Source organism: Phoxinus phoxinus (genome assembly GCF_949152265.1).
Source record: "Phoxinus phoxinus genome assembly, chromosome: 9".
NCBI lineage: Eukaryota > Metazoa > Chordata > Actinopteri > Cypriniformes > Leuciscidae > Phoxinus > Phoxinus phoxinus.
Window position 1 is genome coordinate 10737071 of NC_136884.1, and position 20939 is coordinate 10758009.

Below are 20939 nucleotides of genomic sequence, written 5' to 3' on the forward strand. Positions count from 1 at the left end.
GGCTTAAATAAATCAAATGTTTGTCATTGTTGGACTTTTCTTGAGGTTTTTTTTCTTCTCTTTTTTTGTTAGAAATTACATTCATCCAGGAGGGAGCCCCTAGAAAAAGCTACAAGCATGAGAACCTTTGCATCACAGTGCCATTGACGGCTAGAGTGGGTAACAGTATGACACAGGTATTCCATCGCGGCAGTGTACAGGATGGAGGCGGTTTGAAACCGGTTCACGTCGACCTGAAGCCCAAAAGGAGCTCCGGATGTGTGCCAGACACTGAGAAAGGAGACAAAAGTACCGCTTTGTGGTCCAAAAAAGTGAGTTTTTTAAAAAAAGTAAAAAAAAAAAAAAAAAAAAAAAGAGGCTCGTAGCGGCTACTCAGGTCTGGCACGGCTTCCCGAAGGTCTGGGCTTCAGCTTGACGGCAAACGGAGAGATGATGAAATAGGATTCTGAGTGCAATTCCTAAACATTTTAGAGGGAGTTTGTGTTTATGCGATAACATAAACCGTGAAAGCGAAAGTGCAAAGTCAACATCGACAGACGATGGCAGAAAAAGCCCCCTCTGTGAGCTGGGGGGCCGGGCGATGTTTCAGGTCTTCATTAGCTGCCCCAGGGTCGAGCCTCTGGTAGATCCAACACAATAACAGAACAGACAACCAAACGAGTGAAAATTAAACCTACGAGGTTTCCATCACCTGGACGATAGGACACATCCTGTTTTTTTTTTTCTTCTTCTTCTCCTTTCTCTCTTTTTTATTTCTTAAAAATTATTTCTGTGAACCGTTTAGCTGGACACAGTCATCATGTAGGGTTTAGCGGGGCTGGTGCGACCCAAAACCATTAGTTCCTCCTTGCAGCTGATGCGACTGTCCACCATGGGGGATACCTGGGTGACAGAGGAGGAGGGGTGGCCGTTTCCAGTGGTAACGCTGGGGTTTACGTTGGTAATTGGGAGGGACTCGTAGAGCACGCAGATTGAGCCGTCCTCTCCGATGCGGTAGGACACCTCAAATGGGTCGACCCACAATGTGAGCTCACTAGGAAGCAGCAGGTAGAGTTGCTGGATGCTCAGGCCAATGCGCTGACCGGCCTGTCCCACCAGAGGGTCCATCTTGTGGTTGATACGTATGCAGCGATAACCAGAACCCTTGTTGGGACGATCTGGGAACCAGTGGTGTTTGTATTGCTCTGTAGGAGAGAGACAGGGGGGATGGTTATGTAATCGTCCATATATAAACTAGTAAATAAAAAGAAATGAACAAAAAATGAATTTACTGAAATGTGTAAGATTTGTTCTGTGGAACTTGCTGATTATTTATTCAACTGTAAACTGTACAGACAGAAAAACTATAGCCGATGATTCACGGGCATTATTAAGTTAGTCAATCTATTAAATTAAGTAGTCGTAAATTATAAATATTAATTATGATGTATATTAAATTTATTTTAAGATCGCCTACAAATTCTGCTTAATAAATTATGAGTATTATTGAAGAATAATATCACACAAATTATTCATTCAATTCAGTTGGGGTAGCATATCAAAACTCTGGCCGATAATTTGATACCAATTGTTTTTGTGTTATAAATGTAGGCTAAATTATAATGTACATAGAAAGATTTTCTATTAAAAAGTAAAAAGTTGTGTTAGGCAAGTGTTTTTAAAGAACACTATTAATTTTAAGCGAGTGCAGCATATCATTTTAGGTGGAAATGAACATGCATTTTTAAATATCCATTGTCAGCCACTAATATTCAGGTAATTTGACTAATATTGGCCCGGAAACCTATATAGTTCCAATATATTGTGCATCCCTAAACTTAGTAGACACTAAGACAATGGTTAACAGTTAGTTTTTTTGTTTTGTACACTTTACTAAGTTCCAGAATTATCTTTTATAGTTTGAAGTCATTCAATTCCAACATTTTCAATAATAAAAAATGATTCAGTTTCAGAGTCCTTCATAAACTTTTTTTTTAATGCATGTGTTATTCTAGCAAACAACAACAACAAAAACCGCACTCTGCAATATGATAGTTTGGCCTTGTTAGGCACCGAATGCAGCAGTAAAAAGATGGCGCGAGTCTAGAAAGGATGTTTTTCACAGTGTGAAATTATTGTTGGTAGAACACAGATAAACAACCATTAACCATCTGTGTCCAAAGCCTACGTGACGGGGAGAGAGAGAGAGAGGGCCATTTGATTGCTCAATCCCCTTTTGGCCTGCAAGTCACAAAGTCTTCAAACACAACGAGAGCAAAAGGCTGAAGTCCTGGCAGAGCAGCTGGAGGGGGAGGGACCCTCCCCTTAAAGACAAAGTGTCCCATTTAAACAACCTGAATTTCATCAAACATCACGGTTTCAAATGGATCAGCTTTGCTTTTTGTCCATTTCTTTTGAGCCAATTCATTTCGATGTATGTTCAGAAGTGAGGCTAAACATAAAATCACGACTTCTAATGTTCAGTCAAAACCTGCACAAAGGACTTGTTTTTCAAAAAAGAAAAGACTTTTTCGCAATTGCATTTTCTTTCCCTTCTGGCTCGGTGTATTGGGTGACAGGTGGAGAACAGAAGACGGAGGGATGGGTCTCAAGCCTCTTTGTGCGGCTCTAAAATAAGCCAGGCCCCCGCAAGGCCACCTGTAGACTTGGGTTAGATAATGACGCCTGTGTACCGTCTGTGACGTGCCGTCCCCATTCTCCTAAAAGCCCTGTGCACAATGATCAATGCAAATCAACCCACCCACAACTCTGGATGGAACCCAAACCGCAACAATGCTCGTACTACACGTACAAAATGTTTAACGAAGTGAAAACGTTGCTCGTCAACATCAAGATAACCTTTGGACCGTGTGGTGGCTGTATTAGGGAGTTTTATTTGTGAAACGAGGCTTGCTGTAAGGTTGGGAATTAGGGACAAAGCCGTGACGAACGCGTATTTAGTGATGTGATTAGCGAACAGGAAGCTGAGACCGATTTTCAGATGCATCTTATACAACACCTGTTTTTTTTTTCAATCTGGCAATCCTTTCTTATACACACACATTTTAACTGTGTGGAGAAGGAACTAACCCACATTTTCTACCCTATGGGGATTATGAGGAGTCTTTGTTCCATTGTGTGAACATATGCTGGGTTGAGACAGCCGAGAAGGGAAGGAAAGAGAAAATCTAAACATTATGAAGTCCTCTGCAACAGTAATGTGTGATGTGCAACTAGCCCCCAAACCCCCCACCAGAGCCTCGCTTCCTCCATCGACGGCCATTTTGTCTGACTGGGGCCAAAACATCAGTTGTTTACCTAAAGAGCATTTAGTGACTGCCTTTTTCCCAAAACGAGGAAAATAAAACAAAAATCAAATAAAGAATGTTATAATACTAAATAAAACATGTGTATATAAATACACAGCTTAGTTTAAACATTTAGTTCCACATCTGACTGCAAACACGTGTATTTGTGTATAACCTAAAATAACTTCTATTACGATTATAGTAATGCCATGTTGGTCAATTTTATGTTTGATTGCAATTTCAAACCACATTTTTATTCTATTGTATTGTTTTTGTCTTATGAGTCGGAATGAAGGGTTAAACAAAATCCTGTTCCATTATTTTTTTCTTTAAACAGGAAAAAGATGGGTGGTAAAACAAAATGGGGAAAGGATATATATTATATATATAAAATATTTGTTATGAAAATATTTTGTAAAGAATTGTAATGTAGTTAAAACTTTCCATTTACAAACATTTCCAGTTGAACACAAAACAGACGAAATTGGCTATTCAACTTGTTGTTAGAACGCTGTGTACTTAAATGTTTATTATAAGGAAACACAGGCACTGTGTGTGTTATACACACTATTATCAGTGTGCAAAAGAGATGAAACATTAACCCTACATTTCATATCTCCAGTCTTGCTGTGCATTACGTAATTTACTGCCAACAGCATATGGCAAGCCATTTTAACATTTATTCCTTAAAACTAACTAGTATAATTAAAGATTTTTTTTATTACTACCCAGTAATCTGATATTAATTAGCACTTATTTCTCAACATCACTAATTAAGTTAACTAGCAAAGATTCTCCATACAATTTTAATGGCACAAATCCCCCAAAAAATACCAATAACAACCGAATAAACACTTTTATAGTGGCTAGTGACTAGTAGCATTCAAATAGGTACTAGTATGCAATAAATAAATAATACTGAGTTAATAAATAGATTATATTACTCACTACTGGAATGATTACTAATAAATAATTATAAATGAAAGGCATACTAGCCAATATTTAAGTACTTACAAGTGATCGCATCTATTATTTGATTGCGTTCTAGTAATTAAAAATAGGCCACGTAATTTTAACAAAAACATACCCATTAGTTTAATGGAATACATGTTAAATCGGCTTGCCATATGATGTCTAAAGAACCCAATGCACCCATTTTATGAACTACACAAATAGTACGTCGAAAAACTGAGCCATTAATTACGATTTCCTCTCTATACACACACGTTTATAAACATGTATATCTTTTGTCCTTTTATGTCTTTCTTTGGGTCTCTGTTTATGTCGAGGGTTTCGCCTGTTTATGTTCGTGCGCAAAGCGTCCGCGCGCTTCCGCCTATGTGGCCAAAGCACATAAATTAACTGATAAACAAAGAGATCGATGTTTTCCACATTTTTCACAAACAATCGACGCATGAATAGAACGTGAATATAATGAAGTTCATACCCGTGTGTAGAGAACGATACTTACCTGCCAGGATGTCCTGTAGGCTCTGGTTGAATGTCTGGAGCTGTCTGTCGTTCACATGTCCTTTAATCCGCAGGAATCTCGACAGAAACCCCACGGCGGCGTTTATTTCTGGCTTCATCGTTCCTCGGGCACAGAGGGTATGCATTGAGAGGCTCCGTGCGCTGTGTGGCCAATGCGCTTTTGTTTCCGTTTGCAAAAGGATCCTTGTTTCTCGAGTGTTTTAGTTCTCTGATGCCTATGCTGAGCATTTATTTGTCGATGAAGGAAAAACTCGGAGAGGGCTACGTGTTCCAGGACGGTACAGTGCTTCGACTGAGGTTGTTTTGTCCGAATAAACACATAGAGGTGGGCACCACCCTCCTCGGTCACGGTCCTCCAGAAGAGTAGACCGAAATGAAAGCGAGCAGCGCTTATGTAATGCCCCCTCCACCACCAGCAACAACAGCAACAACAACCAGCCAATCACCGCGCTTAGACGAGGTGACGTTTGCGCGGAGGAGTGGGCTCATTGCGTCACAACTCTAGAAATAAACAGAGCATGTGAAAAAAGCGCTGGATGGAGGCTTTTAACCCCTTCCTCTGAACCACAACATAACATACTTGAATTTCATGTACAAAATTGGTAACCCATAACCTACGTATAATAACGGCTCAGACTGTCATTTAAGAGAGGTGCGCTCTCTTAACTTCTGCATATTTGGAATTGATATTTGGAGTTCCCCACTCACTTTAAGGGGAAGACCCAATGTAGTGTATAGCCTTTTAAAATGGACATATTGTACATCCTACACAACCACAAGTTTCTGACCTGTTTTAAGGAAGTCTCGTTATGCCTCTTAGGGGGGAAAAGTTTAAAATAATATATAAAGTCCTATTGTGAGATATAAAGTCACAATAGTTTACTTGAGACAGAAACCGGCTTCTAGGCTAGTTGTTATTGAGCTTACAAAGCTACAAAGCTTACACACACATATATTTGTGTGTGTGTGTGTGTGTGTGTGTGTGTGTGTGTGTGTGTGTGTGTGTGTGTGTGTGTGTGTGTGTGTGTGTGTGTGTGTGTGTGTGTGTGTGTGTGTGTGTGTGTGTGTGTGTGTGTGTGTGTGTGTGTGTGTGTGCGTGTGTGTGTGTGTGCATATACACACACGTGCTATTATTGCATGTACAAGAGACAAAAATATATAATAATATTAATAATGTATGACTGTGTGATTAGGTTATGGACCTGTACATTTCCACAGCTTGTTTTCATCCCTGAGAGAAACCTTGGCATTAACCTTTTCTCAGAACAGCGGGTTATGAGGATGTTTGTACGTGGCTATGTATTTACCAGTGGGAATAAACCACTGGAAGGTGTTTCAAAGGGACTAAGGAACATTCTGACCTAATTCTGTTGCTTTTTCTGTTGTGGCCAAAGGCAAATCACCTCTGAACTAGAGTGTGCTGACTCAAGCCTCAGCCTGACCTGCCCTGCACACCTATCATTCAATTACACCGACATCTTGGTTGGTCCAAGACCAGCTAATGGCAGTATTTAGCAAATACGACATTCTGAAATTGCCTGATCATCTCTGCAAATCTCTTTGATGCCAATGTCAAACAATACCTGCAAGTCACTACAATTAGGCTACCGTTTCATTATATTTAAAGTAAGTCCATGAGACCTTGTTACACAGTTAATATTCAACAATCCTCCCATGGGTGTTTCAGAGACGACTGAATCAAAGCGTCAGGTAAACATGGCAGCCGGCTTGCCCGCCGTTCACCAGCACTGGAAAAATCCAGCGTGACTGAAAATAATCAAAATTTTAGTGGCAGCGATGAATCACAACATCACTATGTCTGCCCTCACTCCACCCACAAGTCCAAGGGGCTCGAAGGGATGAGAGGAATTCATGCATTTTGCAGGGCTGTGAGATCAGCTTTCCCTGTTTCTTTTAAGCAGGATTTTAGCGGTGGGTGAACCGACTCTAAACGTTAACGCTGAAACCAGAACAGTGCTATACTTAGTCTTTCATAGCCAATAATGCCTCAAAAGTAACAGTGATACCCAAGCCATTCTGACAATTACTGTCCCATTACCGGAATACAGATTCCTCACAGAAAAGAATAATGACCGTGACAGAGAGCAGAAGAAAGGCAGACATGTGATATGTGAGTTTGAGCTGCTTTCTCACTTTTCTCAAGGTGAGTGAGATGGACTATGTAAGACAACACCAATATAAAGACAAGCTGTGGAATCACTTGACTGAGACAATGTTTTATTACGCCGCTATTTCTTCATCCCTCGCTCTTGACCTCTCTTTGGAGAATATTGCCTTCATCCGTTAGAACTGACGCAATCTTTCCCCTTGACGCGGCTGATGGAGTGAGTAAACATGAGAGAGGGATGACAGAGTGGTGAACATTGAACATAGAAGGGAGGAAGACTAGAAATATGTGTAAAAGGACAGATAAAACGTTGATCAGTTAACTCAGAATGTTAACTCGGGTCTAAATGTAAATTCTAATAATATAAATGAATAATGTATATTAATATTTTATTATATTGTACGTATCATTTTAATACATTTATGAATTAATAATAATTTGTAAACAAAAACATTTATTTAAATTGTGTTTATATTAATTATATTGTTTTATTTTAGATATTATTAGATGTACAATTATACACACACATATATACACAATTATATACGTGCGTTTATAAAATATTACAATTACATTCACTCACTTTTTTACAGGTTTAGCTATGAGTGACGATGTACCTGTTTATATAAACAATAACATAAATAATCATATTAATAATAATACAAATTTGATATAATAATAATGCTGTGTGTGTGTGTGTGTGTGTGTGTGTGTGTGTGTGTGTGTGTGTGTGTGTGTGTGTGTGTGTGTGTGTGTGTGTGTGTGTGTGTGTGTGTGTGTGTGTGTGTGTGTGTGTGTGTGTGTGTGTGTGTGTGTGTGTGTGTGTGTGTGTGTGTGGTAGAAAATTACTTTCAGGGAACATTCTACCATAACTAAATGAACCAGACTGTGTCCCACACCCATCACACAGACACATTTTACACACATTACACATACTGTGAATGCTTTTCATTGGACAGGGCATGAGTGTGGTGTTTGGGTTGTGTCTCTGAATCATAGTCAGAACAGTTGAGAACAAGATACACACTTGCAATAAAAATACCAGGAGTAGTTTGCACACTAACTGATACTTCAACAGTACCTAATGTGTAAACATTTTGATCCACACATATTTATTCACAAAATACTTTGTTTAGAGCTAAATACTTTGTTCTTAAATTAGTTTGATAACATTATTATATCATCATTTGCCTTTATGGCATTTGAGGCCATAATAATAATAATAGCAATCACATTTAATTCAATGTGAATGAAAAGCTTTACAAATTATGGAGTGACCCTCAAAAACAACATTATCCATCACAGCCCCATTTTCATTCACATTAAATTAAATGTTGATATTGACTATAAGGCCCATTAACATTATCTGTACTACATTACTCTAAGCCTTTTTTATGTAAGAAAGTGTTTGTATAGCAAACTCAAGAGGTTATATCTGCTCTGCCAGTATATCGGGACATGCAAAATTCATAAAAAGGAAAGCCAATAAACTGCAAACACTTGAGCATGGCTTATGAATAAACCACTGGTGGAAAAAAGGGGGAAATGCCCTTCAGGTATATAACTATTGGCCCCCCCAAAAAAAAAAAAAAACTAAAAACTAAAAACCCTCCATGACTAATTTCCTTCTCTTTCCTCTAGTTCTAATCCAGGAAGCATGGGAGTGCTCTTTCTAACGGTTGGAAGTCAAAACCCCCGACTGTGTGGTTTGGCCATCGCTTCCATAGGCAGGACATTCCTCTGGAAACTCAACCCCCTTTCAGCTCAAAGACCTTCACACGCTTCCCATTCATTTACAAAGGCCCTGAAAACAGGTTTTTGAAACACTAACGAAGGAAGCAACATTCAGGAACAAATATAGTTTTTTTATAAAATCGCATGAGTGTGTATTGGCTGTTGATAACCTTCACACTGAACAAACAACCTTACAGGCCTCTGTCTATTTATAGGGGGGCTAATCTGTGCTCCCCACTCTCCGTATCGGTCCATATCTCCCCCAGTCGCCAGGCTGGGATGACTTTATATTTAGAGTTGAGAGAGAAGAGAAGCCTTTTCCAGAATATCCTCATGAGCCCCCGACTTCATCAGATACTCAGGGATAAGACATTGTGTAACTTTGCTGAGACATAAAGCTGAGCTTAGTATTCTCAATTCAGATTTTTTAAATATATATAATCACAATATATGAAATATATACATTTGTATATAAGATATTTACAAATTTGTGCTGGGCAATGATTAATCGCAACTAATCGCATCCAAAATAAAAGTTTTTGTTTACATAATATATGTGTGTGCACTGTGTATAATTATTTTGTTTATATACATACACACATATGCATGTATATATATTTAAGAAATATTTGCATGCATAACCTGTATAAATATTTATACATCATTTATATTATATATATTAAAAAAAATTATATATATTAAAAAAATCTTAAATATACACATGCCTATGTGTGTATTTAAATACAAAATAAATGTACACAGTACACACACATATATTAAGTAAACACAAATCACATTTTATTTTGGATGAGATTAATTATCATTAAAATATATATGAATCATTAATATATATATATATATATATATATATATATATATATATATATATAATAAAAAACAAATGTTTTGAATATTATATATTTATGTGTGTATATATAATATATATAAATGTAAACATAATGTAATAATATGTAATGTATAATTTGTTTATAGATTTACTTTCTATTATAATTTTAAAATTACTTTTATAAAATGTAAAAAAATATATAACATTTTAAATTTCACATACAAAATAAGACACCCCTTTTGTTAAAGACTTTCAATGATGAGATCAACATTCTCTCAACAGAGTTGTCAGATTTTTTTAAAGCTAAAATCTGCTAAACCACACTGTAAAAAATGTGGCTGCGATTAGTTAAAATTTGTTGAGATAACTTAAATATCCAACTTAACCAAACTAAACTTAAGTTAACTAAACTTAATATTTTAAGTCAAGCTTGAACACATACTTTTTAAAGTTGAAACAATGTTGGATTTTAAGTTGTGCTAAATAATCGCAGCAATTTTTTTTACAGTGCAGGCCTGAGCATCCACAAGTTCATTCAAAATATGAAGATAATTTAGTGAGAACCCTAAAGGGAGGCAGAGGGTTTGAGAAATATCACAGCAGCAATATGGGCTGTATTTAAGCGGTTTTGCCTTAAATGAGGCGTAGCAGAGCAGGGCAGATCCAGATCTCTGAAGTCATGGAACATATCTGGCAGTGAGAGGAATGTTACAGGTTTTAATCGCTTCAGCTGCTTCTTCTACATTTGCTGTGGATGTTATTTTAATCTATACTGTAATCACAAACTATCACACACGTCAAAGTCATATCAGAATGGCAACCTTGTCCAACCTGCCCTTCGGTGTAGGTGTATCTGTGTCCTTGCTATTTTGCCAAGTACTTTGTGTGTTTTTGTTCGTGTGTGTGTGTGTGTGTGTGTGTGTGTGTGTGTGTGTGTGTGTGTGTGTGTGTGCGTGTGTGTTCAAGAGCTCATATTTTCCAGGTTTTCCTCTCAGCTGTACACTTTCACCACCCTGTGAGTCATGTCCGGTAGCGGGTCTGTGCATCTGTTTGAGTGTGTTTTAACATGAGCTTGAACACACTGTAAACTCTCTATTCTGTCACTGTATTTGGAAATAGAGTTCTACACTACTTTAGAGAAATATATATATATATATCAATATGAACTCAATCATTCAAATGCTTCCAATTTTATCTAATTAAATGCCTGACGTTATAGTTCTCAATTATTTCTCTAGAGCTATGAAAGAACAATATGAAAGTTACAATGTCAGCTGAGAGAGGATTAATTTTTCAATAAATAACTAAATAAAATATTATTGTTGTATTATTACTCTATGAAAAAGCAACCTCTGATCACAAAAAAAATTCCATTGTGATATCAGACCAGAGAGGACTGATTTAAATAAAAAAAATAATGTATAATTTACTTTATTATTATTATCATGAAATTAGTGTCCAGAGCTATGAAAGAGCAACCTCTGACTATTAAAATTTTAAAACAAGGTATATAAAAAATTAAATAGAAAAAAACATTTAAAATAGGCTACATTTAAAAAACAAAAGATTATAATAATACAATTTTAAATCTAATTTAATAAAATAACATTAAATTGTTAGAATTTATATAATCATTTTAACTCAATAATAATATATAGGCTATATATAATAAAAACAATAGTAACAATACATAATAAAAAATAATAAAATGTATATATATATATAAGTATGGCTTTTAAGACAGAAAATTAGGGTAGATCACACATTTAAAAACACGAAACGTTACAGTGACCATCACACCACAAAGCAGCGTAATATCAACTCAAGCTGCTCCAGTCTGCTCTGGCCACGCTGATCTCCGGCATGTCTCAGGCTACGAGTGGCAAATAGATGACACAGCTCCTGAGGACTTAAAAGGGTGTGTGTGTGTGTGTGTGTGTGAGTGAAAGATGACAGACAGCCAACAGTGAGTCATTCTATAACCAGCTCAGCAGCTGTTGCCTTATCAGATAAGGCAGAAACCCGTCACACATGCACAGGACACACTAAAAACAATACCGGTTAACAACATGCTATAAACGACCACAGACCACATTTTACTTCCTGCACACACTTCAACACACGAAGACCCTTTATTTACATAATTTAGAGATTATATGGAGAAAGTATCCTCCTTCCACAATCACTAAACTCAAAGTATCAGGAAAAGTGAGTGTTGACATTAAATACAGCAGATTAAAAGACTGCTCTCAGCAGATACGAACCTAAACAAACAGTCTGATTATTTATTAATCTGGGACAAAAGGTGAATCATAGTCCAACATCAGTGCATTTACAGAGTCAACTTGACCTCAGGGTTTAAATGGACATGATAAAACTGGATTGAATAGGGCTGTAACGATTTACGATATTAAACCGAAATCGCGACACTCAGATCCACGATCCTGTGTCGCGATATGAGAAGGCAGATCGCGATCGACACACCCCTTCCCAGACTTATCTTTCTCGTCCAGAATAGATCCTAGGGCTGTGACGGGGTCTTTTACATATTAGGTATGGGAATTTCAAGCAAAAATAATATTCGAAGATCGCTGGGTATCATTTGATTATTATTCAAAAATCGCGCTCTCCCCCACACGCACACACGCGCGCGCGCGAGCACACACACACACAAGCAAACACCAGAGCAAGTGAGCAAAGCGCGCGGTGTTTGCTTGTATGTGTGTGTGTGTGTGTGTGTGTGTGTGTGGCACCGGCGCGCGCGTGAACTGGAGCTCACCTCATAAACGAATCGAAACTTAGAAAGCTTGAAATACTTTTACTTGATTTAACGTTAATTCAAAACATAAAGAAATGGCGGCTTAGGCTAATTCGTAGGAAGTGTGCATTTCTCTATATAGGCGCGTTCACTCTGTGGCAAGCGTTATTCCTGCGCTTGAGATGCGGGTCATGCGGAATAGGCAATATATTATTTGTGGTTTACAGCAGACAGTAAGCCGGTTACCTCAGAATAATTTTTAACATGCTCGAATCATCTTCACAATGGAGTATAGTTCTGTTTATTTTTCAAAAGTATTTTGTAACAAGAAAACAGAGTTATAGCTTTAGCTATTTATTTATTTGGCTTTTAAAATCCTCCCTCCTCGCAAGAATCGCGGTTTGTATCGAATCGTGGGTCAGAAATCGGGATACGAACCGAATCGTGGGTTTGCTGTATCGTTACAGCCCTAGGATTGAATATATGCCTACGGTGTTTAAGGCAGTGTGTTCTCTCTGTGCTGTAAGCTCAACGTGTGTTGACTCTTTGCTTGAGGTTGTGCTGTGGTTGCAGGTTTGGAGATTAGGCCTCTGATCTGTTTTCAGTAAACGGGAGCCGCTTTCACACAATCAGAAGCGACACAAAAAAAACTTTCCCCTCTCTTGACCTCCTCACAAACTATTTAAAGAGCTGTCTTGGAAATGTGTGTGTGTGTGTGTGTGTGTGTGTGTGTGTGTGTGTGTGTGTGTGTGTGTGTTAAAAGAATCTAAATCTAGCAACTTTATGTAATGTGTACAATGTGCATCGCTGACACACCAATGCCCAGTTTACAGACAAGGCTTAAGTAGTCCAAGACTAAAATGCATGTTTGAGTTGTCTTAACTAAAGTAACTTGCACTGACATCTCTTGAAACATGTCAATGCCGTTGTTTTGTCTCAAGATGCACACCAGTATAAAGCGACTTAAATGTCTTAATTTAACTAAGGCCTAATCCTGCCTTAATCTAAACCCTGTCTGTGAAACAGGGCCTAAATCTGACATATCAGTGAAGCATTTCTTTAAAGTAGGTTAAGATGTGCTCATATAATGACGGATAACTAGAAGTTTTCAGACAGGATTAGTTTTCTAATTTACATCAGATTTACAACTCTTAACATAAGATGCCCATTAATGATTCAGACAGGATTACAACCTCTAGTAATTTACATTTAATATATCGCTAATTTTTTGTGGTGGGGCCAGTGAAAATTTTTACAGGACAAACAAAAAAAGTATGTCGCCCTATCAAGTGTTTTGTACATTAAGTTGGCAAAACGATAAAAAAATATGTTAAGGGTATATATATATATATATTTCAATTTCAATTTCAATGTATTAATGGATAGCCTCTTGAGATGCAACATCTCATTTTCAAGAGGGTCCAAATACACAAACAATACAACAGAAAAAAAAAAAAAAAAAAAAAAAAAAAAAAAATTTTGTAACTATAGGCGGCCTACACCTTTACCCCAAACCAAAGACACATCATATCTCAGAAATGTTATGGCTATCTCAATAAGTACATCACATTTACCTCATTACACAATTGGAACCCATGATATAAGAAATTCAATGTAAAGGGGTGTCACATAAGACCACCAGAGATCGAATCCACAGGAGGTAAATCAATTAGACAGTTACATAAAACAAAGACAATTACCAGCAATACTATTGGTCCTAACATCAGTAACATTCACACACATTGTTAAGATATTGAAATATAGATAACCTAAATCTGAGAAAAGATCAAATGGATCTCAAAGAAAGAGGGAGATTATTCCAATCCCTAGTAGCTTTATAACGAAAAGCTTTACGTCCAGCGGCTGAAAAGATTCCTGGTACAATAAAGACGAGATATTGCATGTCTCTAAGTGGGTACATAGAACTACGAGAACTATATATATATATATATATATATATATATATATATTCGGAGGACCCTGAAAAGTACTGTATATTTTACCATCGTTGTGTGAGAAAAACATTTATGATTTTGGACAAGATGTAAAACTCAAGAGCAAACGAGTCCCTCAAGGAAAACTAGTCCCATCCAAACAGACCTGTATTCATCCATCACTCAGACTTAGGTGTGTTGTTGGGACATGTACCTATCAGCTGTAAAACAGGATCCAGCAGAGGATGGGAGGAGGGGCACGAATGAGAAAAATGGCTGTGGGTGTGTAAGATAACAGCTGTGGAGACAACTCAACGACACCAACAGCCAAACAGAGCAGAAACTCAAGACAAAGCGGCTCCTGCTCTCCGCAGGTTTGTCAGTTTACACTTAATCATCATCACCCGAAGTCACGGATCCTCAGGAAGCCCCGGAGCCTGAGAAACATGATGTGCCAACATCACTGTAAAAATGAGTACAAAATACTATTTCAATCTTTCTATTTCAATTCTACAATGCGGTTTCTTTGTAATTAACAAAAGTTGTTTCAAAGTAAATACACCAAAAAAATAAAAAATTCAGTGTGTGGGAAATGCTGCCTTTTGCCTGAGTCCTCAGAAACTAAAGCACAAAACAAAACGCTTGAGTGTGGAGTGCTTGTTGCTATGGCAATCTCTTGAGATGATCTTGTCAGGGCGAGCGCTCCTCATTCAACGGGAGCAATGAATAAATTGGGCACGTTGAAGAGAAAAATGACAGCCTTAAAGATATACACAATGTCGCTAAGGTTAGTTTGCAAATAAATAGATACAAAATGTGATCACACTTTAGTTTAGGGTCCAATTCTCACTATTAACAAACTATAAACTACGACATTTGCCTTGATAAACTCCTAATTACTTCTTGTTAATAGATAGTAAGGTAGCGGTTAAGTTTAAGTATTGGGTAGGATAAGGGATGTAGAATAAGGCAATAATGTGTGCTTTATAAGTACTAATAAACAGCCAATATCTTAGTAATATGCATGCTAATAAGCAACTAGTTAATAGATTGGACCCTAAACTAAAGTGTGACCACTAAATGTGTATTTATATATAATATTCTACTTCTTTAGGGAAAAATTTTTTTTTGAACAAAAGGCATAGTTCTCACACACAAAAAAAGGCATAGTTCTAACACACAAAAAAAGGCATAGTTCTAACACACAAAAAATATGTGATCAACAGCCAGTTTCACACATACAGCCTGTTCTGTCAATTCAACCCTTTAACCTTCAGCACATCATGTGAACAGAACCCATTTAACAGGTTTAAGAAGTTGTAACATTGCTGGAAAAGGGCCACGCCGGTGTCATATGCAAGAATAAAGCCGTAATATTAACAGTTTGTTGTCCAAGAGATACAATCACAATGTTCTGAAGGACCTGAAGCGATTACTCCGTTTGGCTGCAAGCCTGTGACGGGTTCAGAAATCTAGATCATTTCTGTTGTGGAAAGAAATGTAGTCACCTAAGCTAAAATGAAAAAGCTTCTCTTTCATGAGGATAGACAAATCAATCAACTGAATGCGGTTACAGATGATCTTACTTCCTCAAAGTGCCCATATTATGCTATCTATATTTATCTCATTTTGTTTTGCAGTATTATTAGTAATATTTACATGCAACCAATGTAAAAAAAAAAAAATCTCATAACATATATTGTAGCATCACCTTTTTTCTCACAGAGCCTGAAACGGTTCGATAAAGGATTCGGTCTCTCTAAACCTCTCCTTTCCGAGAGCCTACTCTGCTCTGATTGGTCAGATGGCCCAGTCAGTTGTGATTGGTCGACCACTTACAGCGCGTGTTGGAAACGAAACACCAACTGAGGCAGTCGTGGCCTAATGGTTAGAGAGTCAGACAGGTAACCCAAAGGTTTAAACAGATTTTTATTTTTGCCAAATTTGTACTTTTATAGGATAGTATAGAGTGGACAGGAAGCAAGGTGGGAGAGAGAGAGAGAGATGGGGGACAGGGTCGGGAAAGGACTGCGAGCCGGGACTCGAACTCAGGTCGCCCGCAACGCAATGGCGCTATATGTCGGCGTGCTGTCCACGAGGCTATTGGCGCCGACCCAGAAATGCGATTTGAACAGGATTTCAAACCATCTATGAAAGTAGCATTCCATGCGATTGTTTGCCATTCACAATTGCTAAATCGAACCTGTGTTTTGGATCAAGGGAGCTTGACATTTTTGTGCTTTCATTCTCATCCCTCACTGTCTCCTCTTGTCTGTTCACAGGGGGGCAGGGCTTCAGTCTCTGCTGACTAACTCTGTGATGAGACGTGCAGGACAGAAAAAGACAGGTGTGCACAGCAGAGGTCTTCTGAGGCAAACCCTCACGGTCACAAAACAATGTGTGTGTTCAGACACAGCAGCTGACTGGCCATCTCACCCTGAAACTCTGTTTCCTGTTGACTTACCTCTGATCTGTCCATTACAGTACACACAATCTCACAAAATGTCAGCCCTTTTCCTGAATATTTGATCATGCGACTCTGAGGAACATTTCTTGTTTAAAATGATTTCACTTTATGCTGTAACTTTCTTGAAACGTAAGAAACTTTTTTAACAACTACTGTATATGCTGCCTGTCCTTCGCTTCTCTTTCCTGTTGCATTAATGTTCTTGTGAAACTGTGTACCGGTAAAAGCCATAAATCATGTTTAAACATATGGATAGAATCACCTTGAACATGTAGTCCACTACATGAGTCTGCCCGCAGCAGCTTATATGAAAGTATCCACAGCACTTTAATGGCTTCTGGGAATTCATCTCGAGTCACATGTTGAATAATATAGTGAAAGCATTAATCAAAGCTATAATTTGATTCAGTCTGACCTTTTCTAACAGTCTTTGTCAGCATCTCTAATTAATTACCTGTCCTGTGACCTGTGTCCAGCTGTGTGCATTTGCTTTTTTACAGGTTTAGCTATGAGTGACGATCTACCTGTTTATATAAACAATAACATAAATAATCACATTAATAATAATACAAATTTGATATAATAATAATGCTGTCTGTGTGTGTGTGTGTGTGTGTGTGTGTGTGTGTCTGTGTGTGTGTGTGTGTGTGTGTGTGTGTGTGTGTGTGTGTGTGTGTGTGTGTGTGTGTGTGTGTGTGCGCGCGTGTGTGTGTTTATACATTTATACAAATTAAAAAATTTAATTTATACAAATTAAATATACATATTTTTTACCTGGGGCCTAAACCTTATATGTCATATTTAATTTGACGCAAATGAAAGCAAAGTTGCAAATAAACTAATATAATACACTTCATCTTATATAGCACCTTTAAAAACACCTTCTCAGAGCGCTGAACACAAGACAAACAATACATAAAACAATAAATAAAATAATGCAAATTATTTAAGAATAAAAACCAGCAAGTATGCACTGGTCTACAAAAAAAGAAATGTCTTAAAAGTTTAGCTTCAAAAATCCAAAACGTCTGAGCTTCCCCAAGCTCAAGAGGAAGAGAGCTCCAAAGAATAGGAGCATAAGAAGAAAAAGTGTGTGCAACCCATAGATCTTAAGCGTGTTTGAGGAACAGATGATTCAACAGGACTGAATCATTAAAAAGTCTATCAACAATAACGGAACACTCATTGCAACTTGCCATGGTTTCATAAAACAGTTTGTAAAGAAACATCCTCAATGACATCAAAGCATCGTGACAAGACAACAGTCATTTCCTGAATCTGACAGTAATTGTGAAATGACAATACAACCATTATTCATCTGATCATTTATCTAAGGAGAGTCTCGGGTATTTTACATTCTAAAGATCATCCCCAGTATTTCCTGTTCTTGTGTTTTAGTCCTATTATTCACGAGGCCTCAATTATAGAACCTTTACATTGTAAATTACTATCATTAATTCATAGCATAATCTGGTCAATTTGCACAATTAACTTGAGGTGAGGACTAATGAAAATGAATACTTGAGTTTTACTAAATTAAATATTATATATATATATATATATATATATATATATATATATATATATATATATATATATAATGCACACCACATTCAATTAAAACCATTATTTTACCATATCATGTCAAAATTGAAAAAATATAAGTCAAAATATTACATACATGTATACAAGATCCTCACCAGAAACTGATGCACCTCTTGATGGAAAATGCTGTGATGTTATTTCCATCAAGAGGTGCATCAGTTTTTGGTCAAGATCTTGTATTGACAATGCAAGAGTCCAGCACTCTGTAAAGTCTCCTCCAGCACATCCCAAAGACTTTCAATGAATTTAAGGTCTGCACTCAAAGGTGCCAATTCATGTGTGAAAATGATTCTTCATGCTCCCTCCCAATCACTCTTTCACAATTTGAGCCTAATGAATCTTGACATTGTCATTCTGGAATATGGCCGTGATGTGTCTTCCTACATGATTGTTTAAGAAATGAAAAGCTACACAATCCATCAATTAGGGTTAGAAAAACTGTTGCCAAACATATAACATGCTAGAAAAAAAATTATTACTGCAATAAAGTATTTGCCTATTTAATTCCAAATAGCGAATTTTTTTTTTAGCTGGTATATTATTCAAGCATTTTTATACATACTTTGACTTGTAACTTAATTAAACTCTCAGTATAATTTCTCAATACATTTTATACTTCTGTTCAACTGTAAATGTAAGTCAAATACCTGCCCCCAATGTCACAGAAATATTCAGTTCGATCTTTAACAGCACTTAAGAAATTACAACCCGCATGTGTGTAGAATATAAGATGAGCCCTCAAACCCAGCATTCTTGAATGACAGCCCCTCAATACACATTCTGTTTCCAAACATTATTAAAAATGAGACGGCGTTATGCCGAGGGGTCTCGAGAGGAAGATTCCTAAAAGCAAGTGTGGGAATTCCAGCTGATTTCTGAGATCAAGAAACCTGCAGGTACACGGAGCGCTATACACATAATCAGACATAAAGGCTCATATCTATACCTGCATACACAATCCCAGACAAGTGAACACTAGTGAAAGACCGTCAGAAGGACAGAGCGAACACAAATGGGGGATGGGGGAAAGATAAGAGGAAGGAAAGGGACTGAAATAGAGAAGACTAATGTAATTTAATCTTGAACATTGTGCTGCTCATCATATTTCAGATTGGATCTTCACCCGGCTGAAGGGTAGAGGTGTGTTTGACTCAAATTAAATTCCAGCTGGAAAATTGTTCTTTGTTCAGGACAGGCAGTTTTCAGTCTGCACAACTAAGTTAACTGTCTGTTTTGTTTGAATGCCCCATAATCGGAGTTTAATTTGTCTGTGTCCTTTGCTTTATAGGGGTCATCTCATATTTTTGAGATTTTTTTTCTTATCATTACATTTTTCTTCCTGCAGGTTCATATTTTTGTGCCAAAACAGCCTTTCTGTAGTTTTCATGACCATTTTCAACCCTCTCACTGACCCTTTGAATTCAACACTTTATATGTAAGACTATAGGGCTACAGGGTTAGGTTTGCTAAACAATTTGAGGTCAGATGAGTCATTCACACTGTGAAAATGAGAGTGAAATGACATAGCTTTTAAAAATATGATTTTCCTGGTTCTAATATTGGGATCCTTCAGAATCATGTGCAGAGCTGTAGTTGCTACACACTTTCAGGAACAGCTCAAGGTTTGGCAGACTTTCCAACATTTTAATGTTAGTTTTAGTTGTTGTCCGATAGGAATAATAGCATTTACCCAACTTCTCTCACCGTGACTTTATGGACCACATTGTTGAATGTAAAATGGTTAGGACCAGTTGTTAATGTTTCGGTTTTCTGAGATTTAAAAAAATGCTCTTTTTGGGCTGGACAGGTGGTTTCTTAAGTTCTTATAATAATATTATAAAATAGAGAAAGGCCATCTTCTCTTTCTAGCTTATTTAATTCAGAATAAAAATAATTGTAATTGTTCATTTATGTTTATAATGGTTATAATCTCATAATCTGACTTTATATCTGGCAATTATAAATGTATATCTCAACAACATGATTTTTTTTAATTACCTTTTTTTGTTTTTCTCCAAGGCAGAAACAGACATGCATACACCCTTCAGACGGCGATCTCTCATGTCAACGAAAACATATTTAACTGAAGAATTTGAGACCAAGAAAACAAATCAGATGGCCTGGCAGGAGAAAAACAAACCCAGTGCCTGCAGCACTTTTAGTCTTATTTCATGTAACTGCTGCCGCCTTCTCTCTTTTCTTTCACTCTCCTTCTAATTCTCTCTCACACACAATGTTCTTCTCTCCACCCCAGCCCAGAGGTGCCCGCTCGAAACCTTAAAAACACCAGAGAGGTTAAAGGTCATGCATTTTGGTGATATGTGCTTTTGTTCAAGTGGTTTGTGAGAAAAAGAGTCCTGGAAACCGGGAAGGACACGTCAGATCAGTGTGTATGGCATCACACTGCCCTCAGGTCAGTGTTAATGAGAGGTCAAGCCTGAGGAGCTGAGATTACAAAGAAGGGAGGAGAGAATGGAAGTCAAATATGTTTTTTGCCAGTAAAGTGTAAGTATCAAACAACTGACAATGATGCTCATTTTTAGTCTAGATCTAGCCTAATCATTTATTAAATATATAATAAATATATATACATATATATGACATAAAATAATGTATATATTATTAATTATAAATATATATGTAATTATATATATTTTTTTATGTAATAAGAGTTTTTCAAAAGCAAAT

The 20939-nt window shown here is 37.1% G+C and overlaps 1 protein-coding gene across 1 annotated transcript in view; it reads right to left on the minus strand.

Annotated features, from left to right (window-relative positions):
- Nucleotides 1-333: 333 nt before the first annotated feature.
- btg1 (B-cell translocation gene 1, anti-proliferative) overlaps nt 334-20939 on the minus strand; it is a 31426-nt gene continuing 10820 nt past the window's right edge. The window contains exons 3-4 of the mRNA XM_079622877.1: nt 4759-5279; nt 334-1184 (exon numbers count right to left, since the gene is read on the minus strand). Of these exons, the coding sequence (XP_079479003.1) occupies nt 781-1184; nt 4759-4903 (549 nt within the window). The 5' untranslated portion in view covers nt 4904-5279 and the 3' untranslated portion in view covers nt 334-780. The remainder of the gene's footprint in view (nt 1185-4758; nt 5280-20939) is intronic.